Source organism: Heliangelus exortis, chromosome 27, assembly GCF_036169615.1.
Source record: "Heliangelus exortis chromosome 27, bHelExo1.hap1, whole genome shotgun sequence".
Lineage (NCBI taxonomy): Eukaryota > Metazoa > Chordata > Aves > Apodiformes > Trochilidae > Heliangelus > Heliangelus exortis.
Genome location: NC_092448.1, coordinates 3,601,760 through 3,617,713, shown reverse-complemented (window position 1 = coordinate 3,617,713; position 15,954 = coordinate 3,601,760). Strand labels below are relative to the sequence as shown.

Sequence of the window (15,954 nt, the reverse complement as noted above, 5' to 3'; positions counted from 1 at the left end):
GTTTGGTGTTTTGTTTTTTTTTTTTGAGGGGGGTGGGGGGTCCGCCAGGGCGCGTCCGTCCCCACGGGGCGTGGAACGGGGACCACCAAAGTGGTACCGGGGGTCACCCGGGGGTAACGGCAGCCCCGGGGAGTACCGGGGGTTAGCGAAGGGATAACGAGGGGGTAATGAGGAGCCCCGGGGGTTAACGGGGGATAACGGTGCATAACCAGTAGTCTCGGGGGTTAACGGGGGATAACCGGCAGCCACGGGTGCTAACTAAGAGATAACCACCAGGGGATAATGAGGGGCAACGAGTGGGTAACGAGTGGGTAACGAGCAGCCCCGGGGGTTAACGGGAGATAACGGGACGCTCATGAACAGCTTTAGGGGGGGGTTACCGGGACGGTAAACGGGGATAACGTGTAGCCCCGGGGGTTAACGGGAGATAACGAGTGGGTAACCAGCAGGTACCGAGCAGCCCCGGGGCTACCGGAGGAACCGGGCAGCCGGGCCGGAAGTGCGTCACCGCCGCTTCCGGCACCCGCGGCGCTCCAAGATGGCGGCGCTGGCGTTGAGGTGACTCCCGGGAGGGCCGGGTCGGGACCCGGGAGCGGACAGGGGCGGAGGGGCCGCGTTGCGATGCCCCGGCGGGTCCGGTCCGGTCCGCTTCGGTCCGCAGTGCCGCCGGGGCAGCTGCGGGACCGGGCAGCAGCAGCGGGGGGGCCGGGGGCCGTTTGCCCATCCCGCAGCTGCCTCTTTCCTCTCTCTCCCCCCCTCTCTTCCTCCTCTTTCTTTTCCCCCTCTTTCTTCCTCCCCTCGGGAGGGAAGGGGAGGTTGGGGAGCACCGTGGTGGGGGGTGCGGAATGAATTCCCTGATAATTCCCCCAACCTGGGGGTCCCCAGGGTCTCAGCACCCTCCTGGGGCAGAGTTCTCAGGGGTGCCCTGGGAAGCTCTCAGATGGGGTTTGGAGGATCCTCTTTTAGAGCTTTTTTTTTTTTTTTTAGTGTTTATCAGTGGTTTTTTTAGTGTTTATCAGTGGTTTTTTTAGTGTTTATCAGTGATCTGGAAGGAAATGTGAGTTTAATGGAAGGAGAGCAGGAGAAGAGGCAACAACTCAGTGATAAATAATGAAGAGGACAGGTCCTGGGTACAGAGTGACCTTGATTGCATTGCTGGAGGGCTGCTTTGCAGGCAGGAGTCATTGCACTGAGGCAAGATGTGATGCTTTGCAGCTTAAAAAAAAAAAATATTAAAATTAAAATTGAGCACGAGACGGGGGGGGGGGGTTTGGCTTTGAAAAAAAAAAAAAATTCAGATGCTCTGTGGGTTTTCTCCTCTTGGGTTTGGATGTTTGTGTGGTGCCAGCACCCTGGTGTTGGCAGGAACACGACATTCATGGGTTTGAGTGTGGAGGTGAGGGGGGGGCTCCCCAAAAGGGGGAGGATTCACCACCCCCCTCCTATCCCCTGCCCAGGGCTGGGGCAGTGGTACAAGGGGGGAGTTGGTTTCCTGCCCCTGGTGGGGCCAGGGGGGGACAAAGCCATTTTTTATGGAATTAAACCCTCGGGTTTAATAGGACCCTCGGGTTTAATAGGACCCTATTGTACTCTGCCAGTGTCTGAAGGGGCTACAGGAAAGCTGGGGAGGGACTTTTTAGGATGTCAGGGAGTGATGGGACACGGGGGAATGGAGTCAAATTAGAGGAGGGGAGATTTAGATTGGAAGAGAGGAAGAAGTTCATCACCATCCAGGGTGGAAGCCCCATCCCTGGAAGGTTTTATGGGCAGGCTGGATGGGGCTCTGAGCATCCTGATTTCTTGGGAAGGGGTTGGACCTGGATGATCTTAAAGGTCCCTTCCAACCCTGAAAATTCTCTTAATTCCATGGTCCCAGAATTCCATATCTGACCCTGCAGAGACCATTTCCCACCTGGAGCATAACTCAGGTGGGCAGCAGAAGGTTGTGATGAGAAGAAGGGACGGAGGGGGTGATGCTCTCAGATGTGGTCTTCTGGGGACATGTGTCACCCCCCCTGATGGTGGTGGCAGTGAGTGTGCCAGGGCTGCACCCACACACCTGGGAGAGCTCCTCACTCCCCACAACTCCCTGGAAGTTGGAGCTGGGGAGGGGGGGTCAGGCTCTATCAGTCAGACAAGAGGCCATGGGCTTCAGCTCTTTCCAACCCTCTTAGGTTGGAAATGAGGAAGGAATTTTTTCCAGAGAGGGTGCTCAGGCATTGGAATGGGTGCCCAGGGAGGGGGTGGATTCTCCATCCCTGGAGGTTTTTAAGAAGAGGCTGAATGTGGCACTGAGTGCTGGGAACCACGGGGGGAGTGGATCAGGGGTTGGAGTTGATCTCAGAGGGGTCCTTTCCAACCTGGATGGTTCTGGGATTGTGGTTCTGTGATTCTGTTGTTGTGGTTCTCTGGTTGTGATTCTCTGTGGTTCTGTAATCTTGTGATTTTGTGGTTCTGTGATTCTGATTCTTGGATTTTGTCATTGTGATTTTGTCGTTGTGGTTCTGTGGTTCTCTGGAGCTCGGGTGCTCTTGGCCTCTGCCTCCCAGAGGAAGTTTTGCAGCTGATGTTTAATTAGTGGCTGCTTATTAAGAGGAAACCCTGGGGCAGAGAGCCTTGGAGCTGAGGTGTCTGGGAGAATCAATCGGGATCCTCTTGTGGGGGGGTTGATTTTCAGATGGGAACCCCCCAAACACTGAATCCCCTCCCCAAGCCCCACATCTTGGGCTTCTCTGCTGTTCCTGAGCCCTTTCTGTCCCTTCTCCTGCAGGTGTGTGACCCGGAGGTGTCTGCTGGCCCAGCTCAGCCCCGGGCTCCCCGGGAGGCAGTGAGTCTCAGCTTCCATCCCCATCCCATCCTTCCCCAGGGATCCCCTGAGGGCTCCATCCCTCAGGAACTCTGCTCAATCAAACAGATTGAGCCACTTGTCACCTCGTGTCCCCCCCCAGGGCATGGCTTGTGTGTGAAAGGGTTGGGGGGACAGGGGGGCTGGGGGAGCTCAGCCCTGGCTCTGTCCTTGTCACCATCACCACCCTGCAGCCCCCAGTGCCAGAGCTTTGCAACCTGCAAAACCCTCCTCGTTCTCAGGTTTTGGGTTGCTGGCCTCGTCTAAACGGTTATTTATTTAATTTTTTTAATAAATATTTTATAAATGATATATTTCTCTCTATTTAAACGGGGCTGTGAGTGTAATTGCAGTGCAGTCTTGGGAGGGACGTGGATGGGAGCTCTTTATTTGGCACAGGGAAGTGCAATTAGTGTTATCAGCCTTATGTAACTATTATCTGGTGCCCCGAGCAGGGGGGGCTGATCCCAGATCCCCCCTCCTGAAGGGGGAGGGGTTTGTTTTGTGTCTCTTATCCCCTCGGGGGGGGAGCTTGCAGGGATCCCCCCCCCCTGTGTCCTGGCACTGCTCTCCTTGTGCTGCACCGTGGGGCAGGTGGGGATGGGTTGGAATGCTGCCCCTCTCCCTGCTCCATCCACCTCCTCTTTTTTTGCAGCATTATCCCCATGGGAACGACAGCCAAGGAGGAGATGGCTCGTTTCTGGGAGAAAAACACCAAATCCAATCGTCCCTTGTCCCCTCATGTCACCATTTACAAGTAAGAGCCTCAGGCAGCAGCCCCATCCTGGAGACCCCCCCGGGTGTCAGGGCTGTGCATCTCCAGATTATCCATGAGCTGGGATGCCCAAACCCTCCCCCTGTGTTCCTCAGCTGCAGGAAAATGAGAATTTTCTCCTCTTCCATCTCTCCTGAAGCTTTCTCAGCCCTTCCCCTTCCCAAACCCGTGCCAGTGGCGTTGGCCATTCCCAAGCTGCCTCTGCACATTCCCCTCTCTCTCCCCTTTCCCTCTGGCTGAATTCTTGGAATAACTCCGAGTGCAGAAATACCCGTGGGGCTCTCCCTGGTGCTGTTCCCTCTTTTCTCACCACTTTGGTTGTTTTCCAGGTGGTCCCTGCCCATGGCCATGTCCATCACCCACCGAGGCACCGGCGTGGCTCTCAGCTTAGGTGGGTGCATCTCCCTCTGGCTCCCGGGGGGCTGTGGGAGGGAAGACCCCTCTGATTTAGGGATCTGTCTTCTCCTGGGAAGCCTGAGCTTTGTCCCCTCCCGTTCTCCTGACCATCCTCAATGATCCCTGAACAATCTCCCCATCTTGGGGACTTCTCTCTGTCCCCAGGTCCTGCCAAGGCAGTGCCACTCCCCTGCCCATCAGGGCCCAATCTGCTGTTCCAGTTCCCTGCTCTTCCAGGGCTGTTTTTTTGTTGTTTTTTCGCTTCCAGGAGGCCCTGTGTGAGGGATTGACTGACACAGGCAGAGCTCAGGGTTTTCCTGAACATGGGGAGAGCTTTTCAGTTCCCTGGGTGTGGCTGCTGCTTTCCCAGAGATCCCAGTGCCAGTAACAAAAATTACCCCACTCCTTCCAGCAATTTGACTCGGGGTTTTTCCAGTGACACAGCCCCCTGGCTGCAGAGGGCTGGGTTGTTCCCCTAATGCCCTCTCTTGGCAGCAGGAAGGTTCAGCTCTGCTTGCTCCCTGCAAGGGGTGAGGTGTTTGGTGGTGTTTGCAGAAGGGAAAGGTGAGGAAAGCTGTGCAGGGCAGAAAGAGGGAGCAGTGAGGGAATTGGGATCTTCTCTCCTGAACTCAGGATGTGCCCAGCTCACTGCCAGGGCCACTTCTGCCCTTCTGCTCCCACCCCTCAGCCTCTGTTGGGAGGGGGAACAACACATCATCCCCAGCCAACCAAGCACAGAGGAACGTGGCTTCTGCTCACCACAGCTGGGAGAAGGAGGGGGGGAAGTGCTCAGCTCATCAAGACCTGTAATTAAGAGTCCTCTGACTTCCTGTGCTTCTCACTGGGTGAACACAAAGGCCCTTGAGGAGAGGAGAGGCTGAGGGTGGGAGCAGCTGGTGGAGTGTTGCTGCCAGCACCAGCCATGGCACTTCCACAGAGCAATCAGCTGCTATTGAGTGTGGAGCTGCTGCTGCTCCTCCTGTTTGACACCATCTGGAGGAACCCTCCTGGCCTGGAAATGAGGAAGAGAAGCTGCCATGGCTCCTGCAGCCACCACAGTGTTGGGCCACATCCCTTTGGCTGCCTCTGGTTCCTCCCTGACCCCAGTGGTACCACCAGCAGGGAGGGTTCTGTCCCCAGATGGGCACCTGGGGACTTTGCTGAAGAGCTGCCACCTGACCTTTCTCAACTTTGTCATCCCTTTAACCTTGAATTCAGGCCAGCTTGGCTGCAATTGTCTGAGTTCAGTCTCTGGGGGTTGTATGAGTGATGCAGCCCTCACCCAGCCCAGGGAATTACTGCCCCACTGAGTCCTCAGCACCATGAGGCACATTGTCACCCTGTAGCTGGCACTGCCACCACACAGCTCCTTCCTTCACAGACTGCCATGGGCTGGGGGTGCTTTGTGCTGTGTCACCAAACACAGAGGTGGCCTGGGTCCCTTGGGGGGGTTGATAATGCTTCTGCTGATGTTACCATGGGGTTTTGTCCTTCTCAGGTGTCTCTCTCTTCAGCCTGGCTGCCCTGCTGCTCCCACAGCAGTTCCCACACTACCTGGCCATGGTGGAGTCACTCAGCCTGGGACCTGCCCTCATCTACTCTGCTAAGTTTGCTCTGGCTTTTCCCTTCTCCTACCACACCTGGAATGGGATCCGACACCTGGTGAGCATCCCTGGAGTCCTGAGGGGAGGGAAGTGGCTGCAGCATCTGGGAAGGTGCCTTTGGAAGTGGGAATCAGTCACCTTAACTGCTTTAGAACCTCGGTGTTTTTTTTTTTTTTTGGGGGGGGGGGGGAAAGAGTTAAGTGGCAAAGAGTGGTGCTGGGCTGACACCTCAGCTGGATGGAGGGGAGGGGGGGGGGCAGCAGTGTGTCCTCTTGCTTGTCATCATCTTCCAAGTGTTTCAGAGTATTTAATGAGCCCAGGAGATGTGGCAGAGGGCTGGGGACATGTGGCAGAGGAATTCTGCCTACACAGAAAGTAAGCTGTGATGTTTGCCCTGGGCTGAGGTGTGGAACAAGCAGCTCCCTTCATCCGAGCTTCCTGTGTCTGAGGAAGGAGGAGCCGAGAGTTTCTTGCTGGGAAAGAACAAGAAGTGCTGCTTTTTGGAGTTAATTTTCTGTTTTCTCTAGCTCCAGACAGCTTGGGTTTGATGGGAGCAAACTGCAAAGGCAGCTGGCTCAGAACATGATATGATCCTTCTGCTCTGGCAGGGGGAGGATCCCCCCTGGAGGGGTGGGAAAGATTCCAACATTCCCAGCATGGGCTTGAGCACTGCTGGATGCTGCAGCCATGGGGGGGGACCTGGCTCAGCTCTTGGGGTGCACAGCAGCTGTGGTTCCAGAGGAACCCCCAGACAGGTCCTTGGGGTGGTGGGTGCCTGCTTAGCTCCTTTGCTGTGTCTGAGGAGGTCTGGGAGCTGTGGGCAGCTGAGCCCCCCCTGGCTCCTGGAGATGCTGTTGGGCAGACAGAGCAGTCACAACCATCTGCTTCACATCCTCCTGAGTCAGATTCCTGCTGAAGCCTAAACTGCACGGATAGATGAGGATGCCAATTAAATTGTCTGAGAAGGCAACCAGCAGTGCTGGCCCCTGGCAGCAGAAGAAGGGGGGGGGGGAGAGGGGGATAAGCTCCAGTTTAGTGCTACTGCTCCAAGGGAACCCTGGGGTTTGCTGGGAGCCACTGTGTGCTCCCCCTGCTTCCCTTTGGACAAACTGGGATGAGAGGTAAAATCCCACCTGGGAGCTGAGGTGGGCTCTGGTGTCCCTCCTGGCTCAGCCTGGCCCCCCCCCCATGGCTCACACTGTGACCAGGGGTGCTGGGGGGGCTGTGTCTGTGTCCCAGGGATGTTGATGATGCTGAGGATCTGCAGGTCACCCCATGCTGGGTAACCTATTTCTGTCAGCAGGAGAGGAGGGGGCACTGCAGCTGCAGGGGATTAGGGAGCTCTCGGGTGGCTTTGCCAGCAGATTTGGGGAGGGGGGGGGGGGAGGTGGGGGATAAGCCTCATCTGGCACAGAGCACGTGTGCCTGCACCCAGACAGACCCCAACCCCTTGCTCTGCAGGGCTGGGTGCTTGTAGCCCTCCTTTCAGTTTGTACCTGCTGCTCCCAGGGCTGTTTTTCTGGTGGTTTTGCCAATTTACATTAAAAGTGGTGCCTTTCTGCCTCTGCTCAGCATCAGGGACCATCCTGCCCTGTTGATTTAACCCTGCTGTGTCTCTTCTCTCCCCACAGGCATGGGACCTGGGCAAAGGATTCAAGATCCCCCAGGTCAACCAGTCTGGGGTGCTGGTCCTGGTCCTGACCCTCTTCTCCTCCGCTGGCCTCGCAGCCATGTGAAGGGGTCTCCTGGTGATGGGCTCCCTGCTTTTGGAAGGTTTGCTCCATCCTGACCCACCTCAAGACGTGTGTGGAGAGGGAGGCAGGAGGAGAGGCTGCCCAGTAACTATAATCTTAGGGGAAGGTGGCACTTCCCCTCTTCAGGAATCTTGTGTATGATCAGAGTTGCTTTGCATTTTCCTGAGCTGGGGGGACAGAGCTTGGGCTGCCTCCTGCCCAGCAGCCAGGGGAACAAATCCACAGCTGATCCCGTGCCCATTCCAGGGCTCGCAGGGAGCCGCTGAGCTTCTTCCAGGCAAAAACTCCAGGGCTTTTCTTTTTTTTTTTTTTTTTTTTTTTTTTTTCTGGTCCCCGAGCTTGAGACAATGCTGAATCTGTGTCCCCAAGGTCCGAGTGGGCTCGGGGGTGCTGGTGCTGTGTGTGTAGGCCCAGTGCAGGACAAGCACCTCCATTGAGGCACCCGGTGCCAGGGCAGGCAGAGCGGGCGGAGCTGCCAACGCCGGCAGCCGTGAGGGGAATCCATGCCCTGTGCTTCCCCAGCCCTGCAGCTTGGGAATGGGATGGGGGTGCTCAGGGCTTCACTTCTCCTCATCCTTGAAAATGTGTCATGATTCAGCCAGCTTTGGCCCTGGAGCCCCTGCCAGGGAAAAGGTCTTGACTTTCCCAATAGGAAGTCCCTGTCTATGACGGGGAGGGATGTGGGTTTGTCATTCCCAGCCACCAGCTCTCCTTTCAGCACTTATCACTCATCCACCTTTGCAATAAAGCAACCTTGATCCTTCACACTGAGCCACCGAGTTTGTCATCTCTGCCTGACAGCTGAGGAGGGGGAGTTCTGCTCCCAGATGCTCAGGGGTTCTGCTCCCAGATGCTCAGGGGTTCTGCTCCCAGATCCCAGGGAGTTCTGCTCCCAGATCCTCAGGGGTTCTGCTCCCAGATCCTCAGGGGTTCTGCTTCCAGATCCCAGGGAGTTCTGCTCCCAGATGCTCAGGGGTTCTGCTCCCAGATCCTCAGGGGTTCTGCTTCCAGATCCTCAGGGGTTCTGCTCCCAGATCCCAGGGAGTTCTGCTCCCGGATCCTCAGGGGTTTGATTTGTGGGGAACATCTACCCACCAGAGTTTTGATGGGGACTTGGACTGGCAGGAGCAGAGCTGCTCCAAGATCTCTCCCCGCTTCTGTGCTGCTGATTTTCCTTCAGCTGCCCATCTGAGCTTTGTCCCTAATGAATCTGCCACTCCTTTAATTAGCAGGAGGCATCGCAAGCCCTGAGGGTATGCAGAGCCTCGGCAAAGAAACAGAGGACCAAGGAGGGCACCAAGGAGGGCACCAAGGAGGGCACCAAGCAGGGCAAAGCTGTTTGCTGCCAGCAGGGCAGAGGGAGAGGACACTGCCAAACCCTGCTCAGCGCAGCCCCAGCAGGAGGGAGCTTCTCCTGTGTGAAAATGAATGTCTTTTAGCATTAAACCAATTACTTCCTGCAGTTGCTGAAATGGCTTTTCTTTGGAGCCCACTTCTGCTCGTTAATGAGCTATTCTGTGGTGCATGCCAGCTGCTAACCAAGTTAAGACTTTGCTGTGTCTCTCAGCTCCACTCCACAGACTTTCTTTCCCTTTTGGGAGCTGGGGCAAAGGCACTGAAGCACCACACAGACTCCCAGAGCCTGAAACCAAATGGGGTATGTGTTTATTTATAAAAAAAAAAAAACAAAAACCCACCAAACCTATTGTTTTTTCAGTTGCCATGAAAACAAAAGTGCTGTCCTGCTGGTGGCCTTGCTCAGGTGCCTTTGTAGTGGGTGTCAGAAGGTGTTTTCTGTGGGTGGGTGGTGGGAGAAGATGCTGGGAAGGAGGGAGAGCAAAACCAGAGGACCATCCCCCCCCCTTCCCCCTGTCCTCATGCCTGTGGTGACCCAGTGTCCCCACTGGGCTCTGTCATGATGGGCTGGGGGGTTTATCCCCCAGGCTGGGACACAGCTGGGGGGTCTGGGGACACCTCTGCCTGCAGCTGCTCCCCCCCACAGCTGGGCTGGGGGGCTCCGGGGTCGTGTGGGTCCTTCCCTGGTGTCCCAGTGGGATGAGTGCCCTTGGTGGCAGATGCTCGGCTGCTCCTTTGGGAAGGCTCCTTGGCTGTTTGGGAAGACTCCTGGAGCTGGATGAGAGAGATGTGTGCTAGGATGGGAGAAGAGGAGGCAAATGGACCAGACAAAGATGCTGGGGTTGGGTGGGGGGGAGGTCTGGGCCAGCCCCCTCTGTCTTAGGAACCCCTCGCTGCAGTGTTTGGTCACCACAGTCCCCAGGGAAGCGGCGCTGGGTCCCCAGGGGTTCTGAGAACCCTTCCAGATTGACACAGCCCCCATTCCTGGATGCTTCCCTTCAGGAGGAGAGAGAGCAGCAGCTGCCGAGCTCCTCCTGCCGGCACAGAGCCCATCCTGGCTTTGGGGTGACACGGAGGGAGCCCCATCCCCACAGCCAGGGGGGGCAATGGTGCCTCCTCCCCAAAACCTGCTTGGCCCCAGTCCTGGGACAGGACCCACCACGGCGATTTGTGTCATCTGCTGGTGGAAGGCACCGTCGTGGGGGGGGTCACACTGGACCCTGCTGGCTGCTGACCTCGTCGAGGGGCACCCACCTTGCCGGTGATCTCTGTCTGGAGGCCGTTGCAGGCTTGGGTCAGGGTGCTGGGTTGCTGGATCTGCTCCAGGAGCCGGGTGGCAGCAGGAGCCGAGCGGGCGGTCAGGTCCAGCTTGGGTGGGGGGATCCGTGGTGGCATGTCCCAGGTCCCCACAAACGTGCCCCACGGGGAAGCCTGGAGGCAGAGAGGGTGAGGGTGTGATTCATATCCCTGGGGTATCCCCTCTGCTGCCCCCCCCCACCCCAAAAGGCACCCCTGGACCCACCTGGGAGCGGGGCACGGTGGGCAGGAGGTGCCCTCGGTCATTGGTGAGGATCCTGGTGGAGCCCCGCCGCTGCGAGGGGCGCTGGGGGAGTGGGGAACGGGTGTATGGGGGGGTTCAGGCAGGTCCGGGAGAGGGGGGGGGGGTGTCAGGGACAAAGCTGAATGGGGTCCCGGGTGCCTTGCATGGTCCTCAGGGAGTTCAGGCTGGGGTCGAGGGACTCTGGGGGGGGTTCTGGAATGGGACTGGGGGAGGCCAGAGGGTCGTGGGGGGTCAAAGCCGGGGCTACGGGGGATCGCGGGGGGGTTCTGGAGGTCCAGTGTGGGGATGGAGGAGGTTCTGGGGGTTCCCAGGGGTCCGGAAAAGGGCTGGGGGTCCCAGGGTATCCTGGTGGTTCAGACAGGGGCTGAGGTGTTTCAAAGGGGTCTGAGGGGTGGGGTGTGTGTTCAAGCCAGGACTGGTGGGGGTCCCGGGGATCCGGGCCGGGCCTGGGGTTGCCCAGGAGGGTCCGGTCCAGAGGTACCTGAGGACCAGGCTTGGTCACGCCCCAGATCTGCAGGCGGCGGGGACTGAAGGCATCCTCGTACTGCGGGAGAGAGAGACCTGTGAGGATTCACACCGGACCGGACCGAACCGAACCGGACCGGACCGGACCGAACCGGACTCCCTCCCTCCCAACCTGCCCCGCGCCGTGTCGGGCCGCCATGCGCCGCGCGCGCCGTCTCCTGGCAACAGCCGCGCGTCACCTCGCGCCGTCACCGCCCCCTGGCGGCCGCCAGGGGCACTGCCGGGAGGGGCTCGTGACGTCAGAGGCAGGGATCGGGGGGATCGGGGGGACCCCCAGGGGTCCCGGGGGGGTCCGGGGTCACCTGGAGGGGGCCCGGGGCCAGCGTTAGGGACTGGAGTAGCGTGGGGAGTCAGGCAGACTGGGGGCTATGGTTATGGCTGGTTATGGCTGGTTATGGCTGGTTATGGTTAGGTTATGGTTAGGTTACGATTACCCTGGGTTAGGGTATCCCCGATCTGGTCCCCCCTCCGTCCCACCCGCGGGTGGGGGGCTGTGGCGGTGCCCCCTCCACCTCTCCACGCCCCAGGCACCAGGTCCCCGGTGTGGCACCTCGCGGTCCTCCCGGTGTGTCGCCGGTGTCCCTGCCCTGGCCCCAACCCCCTCGGGACACCCCTGGGTTGTGTCAGCGGCGTCGGGATGGGCGCTGCTGGTGTCTGTCCCGGTGAATCGGTGCCACCGACTGCTCGGGACTTTCCCAGACGGTGCCGGTGAGACATAAGAGGACAGCACTGAATTCACTTGACTTTATTTCTTTTCATTTTTTTTTTTTTTCCTGTTTCCTTTCTTTCTTGTTCCGAACTGCAGATCCTGGTGCCATTGGCGCCTCGTCTCGAAGCACACCCAATTGCTGAAGCCAATGCGGGGCCGGAGGCGGGGGGCTGCTAGGCAGCCGGTTTGGGCGATTCGGGGCCACCACGTCCTTGCTCCATGCCGAGAGGACGGAGAGAAATAAATATCCCTGAACTCGCAAGGGAGACCTCCGGGAGCGGGGCCAGGAGCCGCCCCCAGAGCCGGGCTGTGGCTGAGGCGGATTGGGGGGGGGGGAAGGAAATACAAAAAAAAGGGGCTAAAAAAAAAAAACCAAAAACAAAAACCAAAAAACCAAAACCCAAACAAAACAAACCCGAAAACAACAAACGAAAAACCAACAAAACAGACTGATGAACCCGCACGAGGTTTGCTGGAGGCTGGGGCTGTTTGTGGGGAGGAGGGAGCTGAATTCCTAAATTGGATTTTCTTGGCGAGCCCTGGCAGCACCCGCTTGGTGCCGGGTCCCGGCCGTGCCGCCGGCTCTGGGCTCGTGGTCGCTCCCTCCGTGGAGCCGAATCGGGGCGGGTGCGGGGTCGTGGGGGGTTACAGCGCTGGGCAGGCGACCTGGTGCCGAATGCCCTCGTTGCAGATGAGGGCAGCTGCCCGCTCGTCGCTGTCGCCGTGCTGGCACTGCATGTAGCTGATGCCGTGGGGCGAGTAGGTGTGGTGGGCACAGACGTTGCAGGCACGGGTCATGGTACCGCCGGTGCTGCTCCTGTGGGCAATGGGGGGAGCCCCGGTGACACCCGTCAGTGCTCAGAGGTGCCTGGTGGCACCCGTGGACACTCACCACTGCCCGGTGGCACACGTTGGCACCTGGCTGGTTTCCATCACCACCAAACAGTGCCCAGTGGCTCCCAGCAGCACCCCTCGATGTCCTCAGCCCCCCCCCCCACACACACAGTGCCCGATGGCACCTACCAGGGCTCATGGGGGCCATCACCACCTGGCTGTTCCCACTGGTGCCTGCTGGTGCCCACCAGTCCCCACCACTGCCTGATGGTACCCAGAGGTGACCCGCAGTGCCCACCAGTGCCTGGTGGCACCCAGGCGTACCCTTGGGTGCCCATCGGTCCCCGGTGGCACCTGCTGGTGCCCACTGGCTCTGTGGCCATCCCATGCCCCCTGTCCCTCACCGGCAGTCACTGCAGGCACGCTGGCACTCCTTCTGTCGGTAGCGGCAGATCAGCGCATAGATGAGGAGCCCGAGCAGGCTGAGGAGCAGGAGGGAGCCCAGGATGGAGCCCACGATGACGCCCACCCTTCTTCCTTCTGCCACGGTAGCACACCCTGTCACCGCCGGCCTCCCCGCCGGCTGCCCACTGGTCACCGTGTCCCTGGGGGGCACACTGGCACGCAGAGCCAGGACCCCCTCCCCCAACCCTTCCCATGCTGTCCCCCCCCGCGGTGGCACTCACTTGGCCCAATGCTGAGGTTGATCTGGCAGGCGGAGTAGCCCACGCGGTTGGTGACGCGGCACTGGTAGACGCCGGTGTGCACCTCCGTCAGGCTACGGATTATCAGGTCGCCGGGAGCCCGTCCTGCAGAGGGGACAGAGGGTCCCGTCGGTGCCGGGGAGCGTGGGGAGACAGGAGTACGCAGACCTCAACGCCCAGGTACCCGGGTGCACGCTGCACCCACAGGCAGGGACACCCCACCCGTGAGTGTCCCCTGCACGCAGCAGAGTTCCAGCAGCACCCACCTTGGATGGTGCCAGAAGGCAGGTGTCCTCCGCCGTAGCCACTGGCCAGCTTGGCCCACTGGTAGGAGAGCGGAGAGGCTCCCCCCCGGCTGTAGCACCGCAGCACGATGCTGCTCCCCTCTATCACCTCCCCCTCGGCCCAGCACTGGGGGGGAGCGGGCTTCTCTGTGGGGAGAAGGACACTGTCACCACCAGAGCCACTGGGAGCCACCCAGGGTGCCTGGGAAAGGGACACGGAGGGATCGGGGAGGGGGTGGGGTGTGTGTCTCACCTTCCACGGTGACGATGACCTCGTGCACCGCCACGGTGTTTTTCTTCACCCGGCACTGGTAGGTGCCGGTGTCGGAGACTTGCAGGTCAGCCAGGCGGATGGAGGCATCGTACTGGCTGGGGTCGTTCTGCACAAAGGCCACACGGTCCTGCAGCCCTGAGCCGCTGCCGTAGTTGACGTGGTGGTCTTGGTAGGATAGGAACTGTGGGGAGACAGTGGGGACACTGGTGGGGAGACCCAGGGCTGCCCGGCTAGGGAGGGAAAAGCGCTGCCCGCCCTGCCTGCCCCTTCCCTGCCCTGCCTGCTCTGCTGGGCTCTGTCTGGTCCTTCCAAGCCCTGCCTGCTCTTCCAGGTCTTGCCCTGCCAGACCCTGTCTGTCCTGCCTGGCTCTACCTGCTCAGCTGGGCTTGGTCTGGTCCATCCCTGCCCTGCCTGCCCTGCCTGTATGCTGGGATGGCAGCTGGGATGCCAGGACGAGCAACACTCACCACTTTCTCTGGGCCGGGCCGCTCGGGTGTGATCTGGATCCACTCAATGCCCACACCCTGGGGACCGTTGTCTTCAGGCTCAAGGACGTAGGGGCAGCCCAGCTTCACTGAGTCACCCTTGGCCAGGTACAGAACCTCCCGGCCCTTGCTGTTGATCCTGACGGCCAGGAGGAGAGCTGGGGAGAGAACAGCACCCATTGCACCAGCCAGGGAGCGTGGGGTCACCGCAAACCTGTGACACCCTGACTCCACTCCCCACAGCACCCAACCGCCAGAGAGTGGGGACAGGGCAGGGACCACCAGCTGGGGTCAGACACCCTCAGGGGCTGGGTGCCCTGGTGATGTGCAGCACCCATCAGGACTGGTACCCATTGGTCCTGTGAGGCTACACCGGGGACGAGGGGACGTGGCAGGCTCTGTGTCACCTGCCCGGCTCCATCCAACACGGGTGGGTGTCAGGGCAGGACCGTCCCCGGCCTGCGGGTGCTCTGCTGATCACAGGGGTGCATTCAGCACCCTGGGGTGCCTCACGATCTGGGCAGGGACCCCTGCATCCTCGCTGGCATCGCTGTGGGAGCCGGGTCCAAGTGCAAGGATCCATCAGCGCCTACCTGGCATGAGACCCAGGAGCAGGAGCAGGCTGGCGCCGTGCCCTGCCATGACGCTGCAGCCGTGCCAGGCGGTGAGGAGGAGCGGGAGCGGAGGAGGCTCGGAGGCGACAGGGCAGCCGGGCCGTGCGGGGCTGCTTTTACATGCTGGGCTGGGGTGCTCCTCCCTGTGGGGCGGATGCCTTTGGGATGACTGAGTGGCTCCAAGCTGTGCGTGAGCGATGCCGCCCTGCTCCACTCCCTACCTGCTAATTAAGCATCGCCATGCTACCATCTCCCATCCAGCCGGGCCTGGGCTGGGGGCACTGCAGGTAGCAGAGGTGAGGGGCACCATCCTGCCCCAGAGCAGCCAGAGCAGTGGAGCGGGGACTGGGGGGCCCTGGAGCCCACAGTGCCCATTGGCTGGTACCTTGGTGTGGGCACTGGTGGGATGAATGTGGCCAGTGGGCAGAAGCTCCCTAGGACCCCGTGGAAGCAACCAGAGTGTGGCCAAGCACTGCATATACATGAAAGTGCCAGTGTGTCCCCATAGAGGTCCCAAAAGGGTTTTTGGTCTTGAGGCAGTTGGAAGAGCTTAAAGGTGTGGTTAGACACTGGGCTTAAGTTCCTGCAGATCCCTCCTCCTGTCCTGCCCCCTCAGCGAGCAGGCACAGGGCTGCCATGGCCGTGTGGGCACCGTGGCACGCACCGAGCCCATGCTGGTGCTGGTGAAATGCAGATGGAGCCCTTGGCTGGTGGTCCAGGCCGTGAATCACTGCCTGGGACATGGTGGCACGGCAGCAGCAGGGCCAGCTCACCCTGGGCCATGCTCAACACAACCAAAAGCAGTGTGGTTGGAAGAAGTTGGGACAGTCAGAGGGGTGGAAATCTGCTGGGATCTGAGGGTAGGAGGTGGGGATAGGGAAGCTTGGCAGCTGACGGAGGAGTTGGGAACAGGGATGCTGCGCAGTGGGGTGGAGGAGTTGGGACAAGGATGCTCAGAAGCAGATGGAGGAGCTTGCACTGGGATGCTCGGCAGTGGGTGCTGAGGCCGTGCTCAGCCCCCTGAGAAGCCTCAGCCCTGGGCACTCTCTGTGCCCACGTCCTTTGGAGGGTCTGGGCTGGCTGAGCCCCGTGCTGGTGCTGCTCTGGTACTGTGGGTCAGGCCCCATGTCCGGCTCACCCGTGCCATGCCCCGGGGCACAGCTCGGCCATGCTGGTGCTTTCCAGACCACGACTGCTCCAGCCGGCTTGGCTGCACCGCCCAGCCGGTCCCAAA

The 15,954-nt window shown here is 59.9% G+C and overlaps 3 protein-coding genes across 5 annotated transcripts; 1 reads left to right on the top strand and 2 right to left on the bottom strand.

The window, feature by feature from the left end:
- The first annotated feature begins 466 nt into the window (after positions 1-466).
- SDHC (succinate dehydrogenase complex subunit C) lies at positions 467-8,145 on the top strand. The gene is made up of 6 exons (XM_071727286.1): positions 467-558; positions 2,771-2,827; positions 3,501-3,602; positions 3,950-4,011; positions 5,515-5,678; positions 7,252-8,145. The coding sequence occupies exons 1-6, from the start codon at positions 539-541 to the stop codon at positions 7,354-7,356; spliced, it is 510 nt and encodes a 169-aa protein (XP_071583387.1). The 5' UTR covers positions 467-538; the 3' UTR covers positions 7,357-8,145.
- An 869-nt stretch (positions 8,146-9,014) lies between these two features.
- CFAP126 (cilia and flagella associated protein 126) lies at positions 9,015-11,024 on the bottom strand. Of its 2 annotated transcripts, XM_071727274.1 has the most exons (5): positions 10,929-11,024; positions 10,773-10,835; positions 10,253-10,333; positions 9,985-10,161; positions 9,015-9,504 (listed from the first exon to the last, which is right to left on the bottom strand). In XM_071727274.1, exons 1-5 carry the CDS (start codon positions 10,953-10,955, stop codon positions 9,307-9,309), a joined length of 546 nt encoding a protein of 181 aa, XP_071583375.1. In that variant the 5' UTR covers positions 10,956-11,024; the 3' UTR covers positions 9,015-9,306. The 2 variants fall into 2 exon arrangements, with proteins under 2 accessions (XP_071583375.1, XP_071583376.1); XM_071727275.1 differs by lacking the exon at positions 10,253-10,333.
- Positions 11,025-11,560: 536 nt separating this feature from the next.
- Positions 11,561-15,314, bottom strand: VSIG8 (V-set and immunoglobulin domain containing 8). Of its 2 annotated transcripts, none has more exons than XM_071727207.1 (7): positions 14,700-15,314; positions 14,089-14,264; positions 13,601-13,802; positions 13,330-13,494; positions 13,046-13,168; positions 12,764-12,917; positions 11,561-12,342 (listed from the first exon to the last, which is right to left on the bottom strand). In XM_071727207.1, exons 1-7 carry the CDS (start codon positions 14,746-14,748, stop codon positions 12,171-12,173), a joined length of 1,041 nt encoding a protein of 346 aa, XP_071583308.1. In that variant the 5' UTR covers positions 14,749-15,314; the 3' UTR covers positions 11,561-12,170. The 2 variants fall into 2 exon arrangements, with proteins under 2 accessions (XP_071583308.1, XP_071583309.1); XM_071727208.1 differs by having other exon boundaries at positions 12,764-12,899; positions 14,700-15,312.
- Positions 15,315-15,954: the final 640 nt, after the last annotated feature.

Bases quoted from the DNA above. Each gene is read 5' to 3' on its own strand.
- VSIG8 (XM_071727207.1), bottom strand. From the start codon at position 14,748: ATGGCAGGGCACGGCGCCAGCCTGCTCCTGCTCCTGGGTCTCATGCCA. The intron at 14,265-14,699 runs GTAGGCGCTGAT...TTCTCTCCCCAG, and splicing joins GCTCCTGGGTCTCATGCCAG to CTCTCCTCCTGGCCGTCAGG. The intron at 12,343-12,763 runs GTGAGGGACAGG...CATTGCCCACAG, and splicing joins CGTGCCTGCAGTGACTGCCG to GAGCAGCACCGGCGGTACCA.
- SDHC (XM_071727286.1), top strand. From the start codon at position 539: ATGGCGGCGCTGGCGTTGAG. The intron at 559-2,770 runs GTGACTCCCGGG...CTTCTCCTGCAG, and splicing joins ATGGCGGCGCTGGCGTTGAG to GTGTGTGACCCGGAGGTGTC. The intron at 5,679-7,251 runs GTGAGCATCCCT...CTCTCCCCACAG, and splicing joins GGAATGGGATCCGACACCTG to GCATGGGACCTGGGCAAAGG.
- CFAP126 (XM_071727274.1), bottom strand. From the start codon at position 10,955: ATGGCGGCCCGACACGGCGCGGGGCAG. The intron at 10,334-10,772 runs GTACCTCTGGAC...CCACTCCCCCAG, and splicing joins TGACCAAGCCTGGTCCTCAG to CGCCCCTCGCAGCGGCGGGG. The intron at 10,162-10,252 runs GTGGGTCCAGGG...CTCTGCCTCCAG, and splicing joins CCACCGTGCCCCGCTCCCAG to GCTTCCCCGTGGGGCACGTT.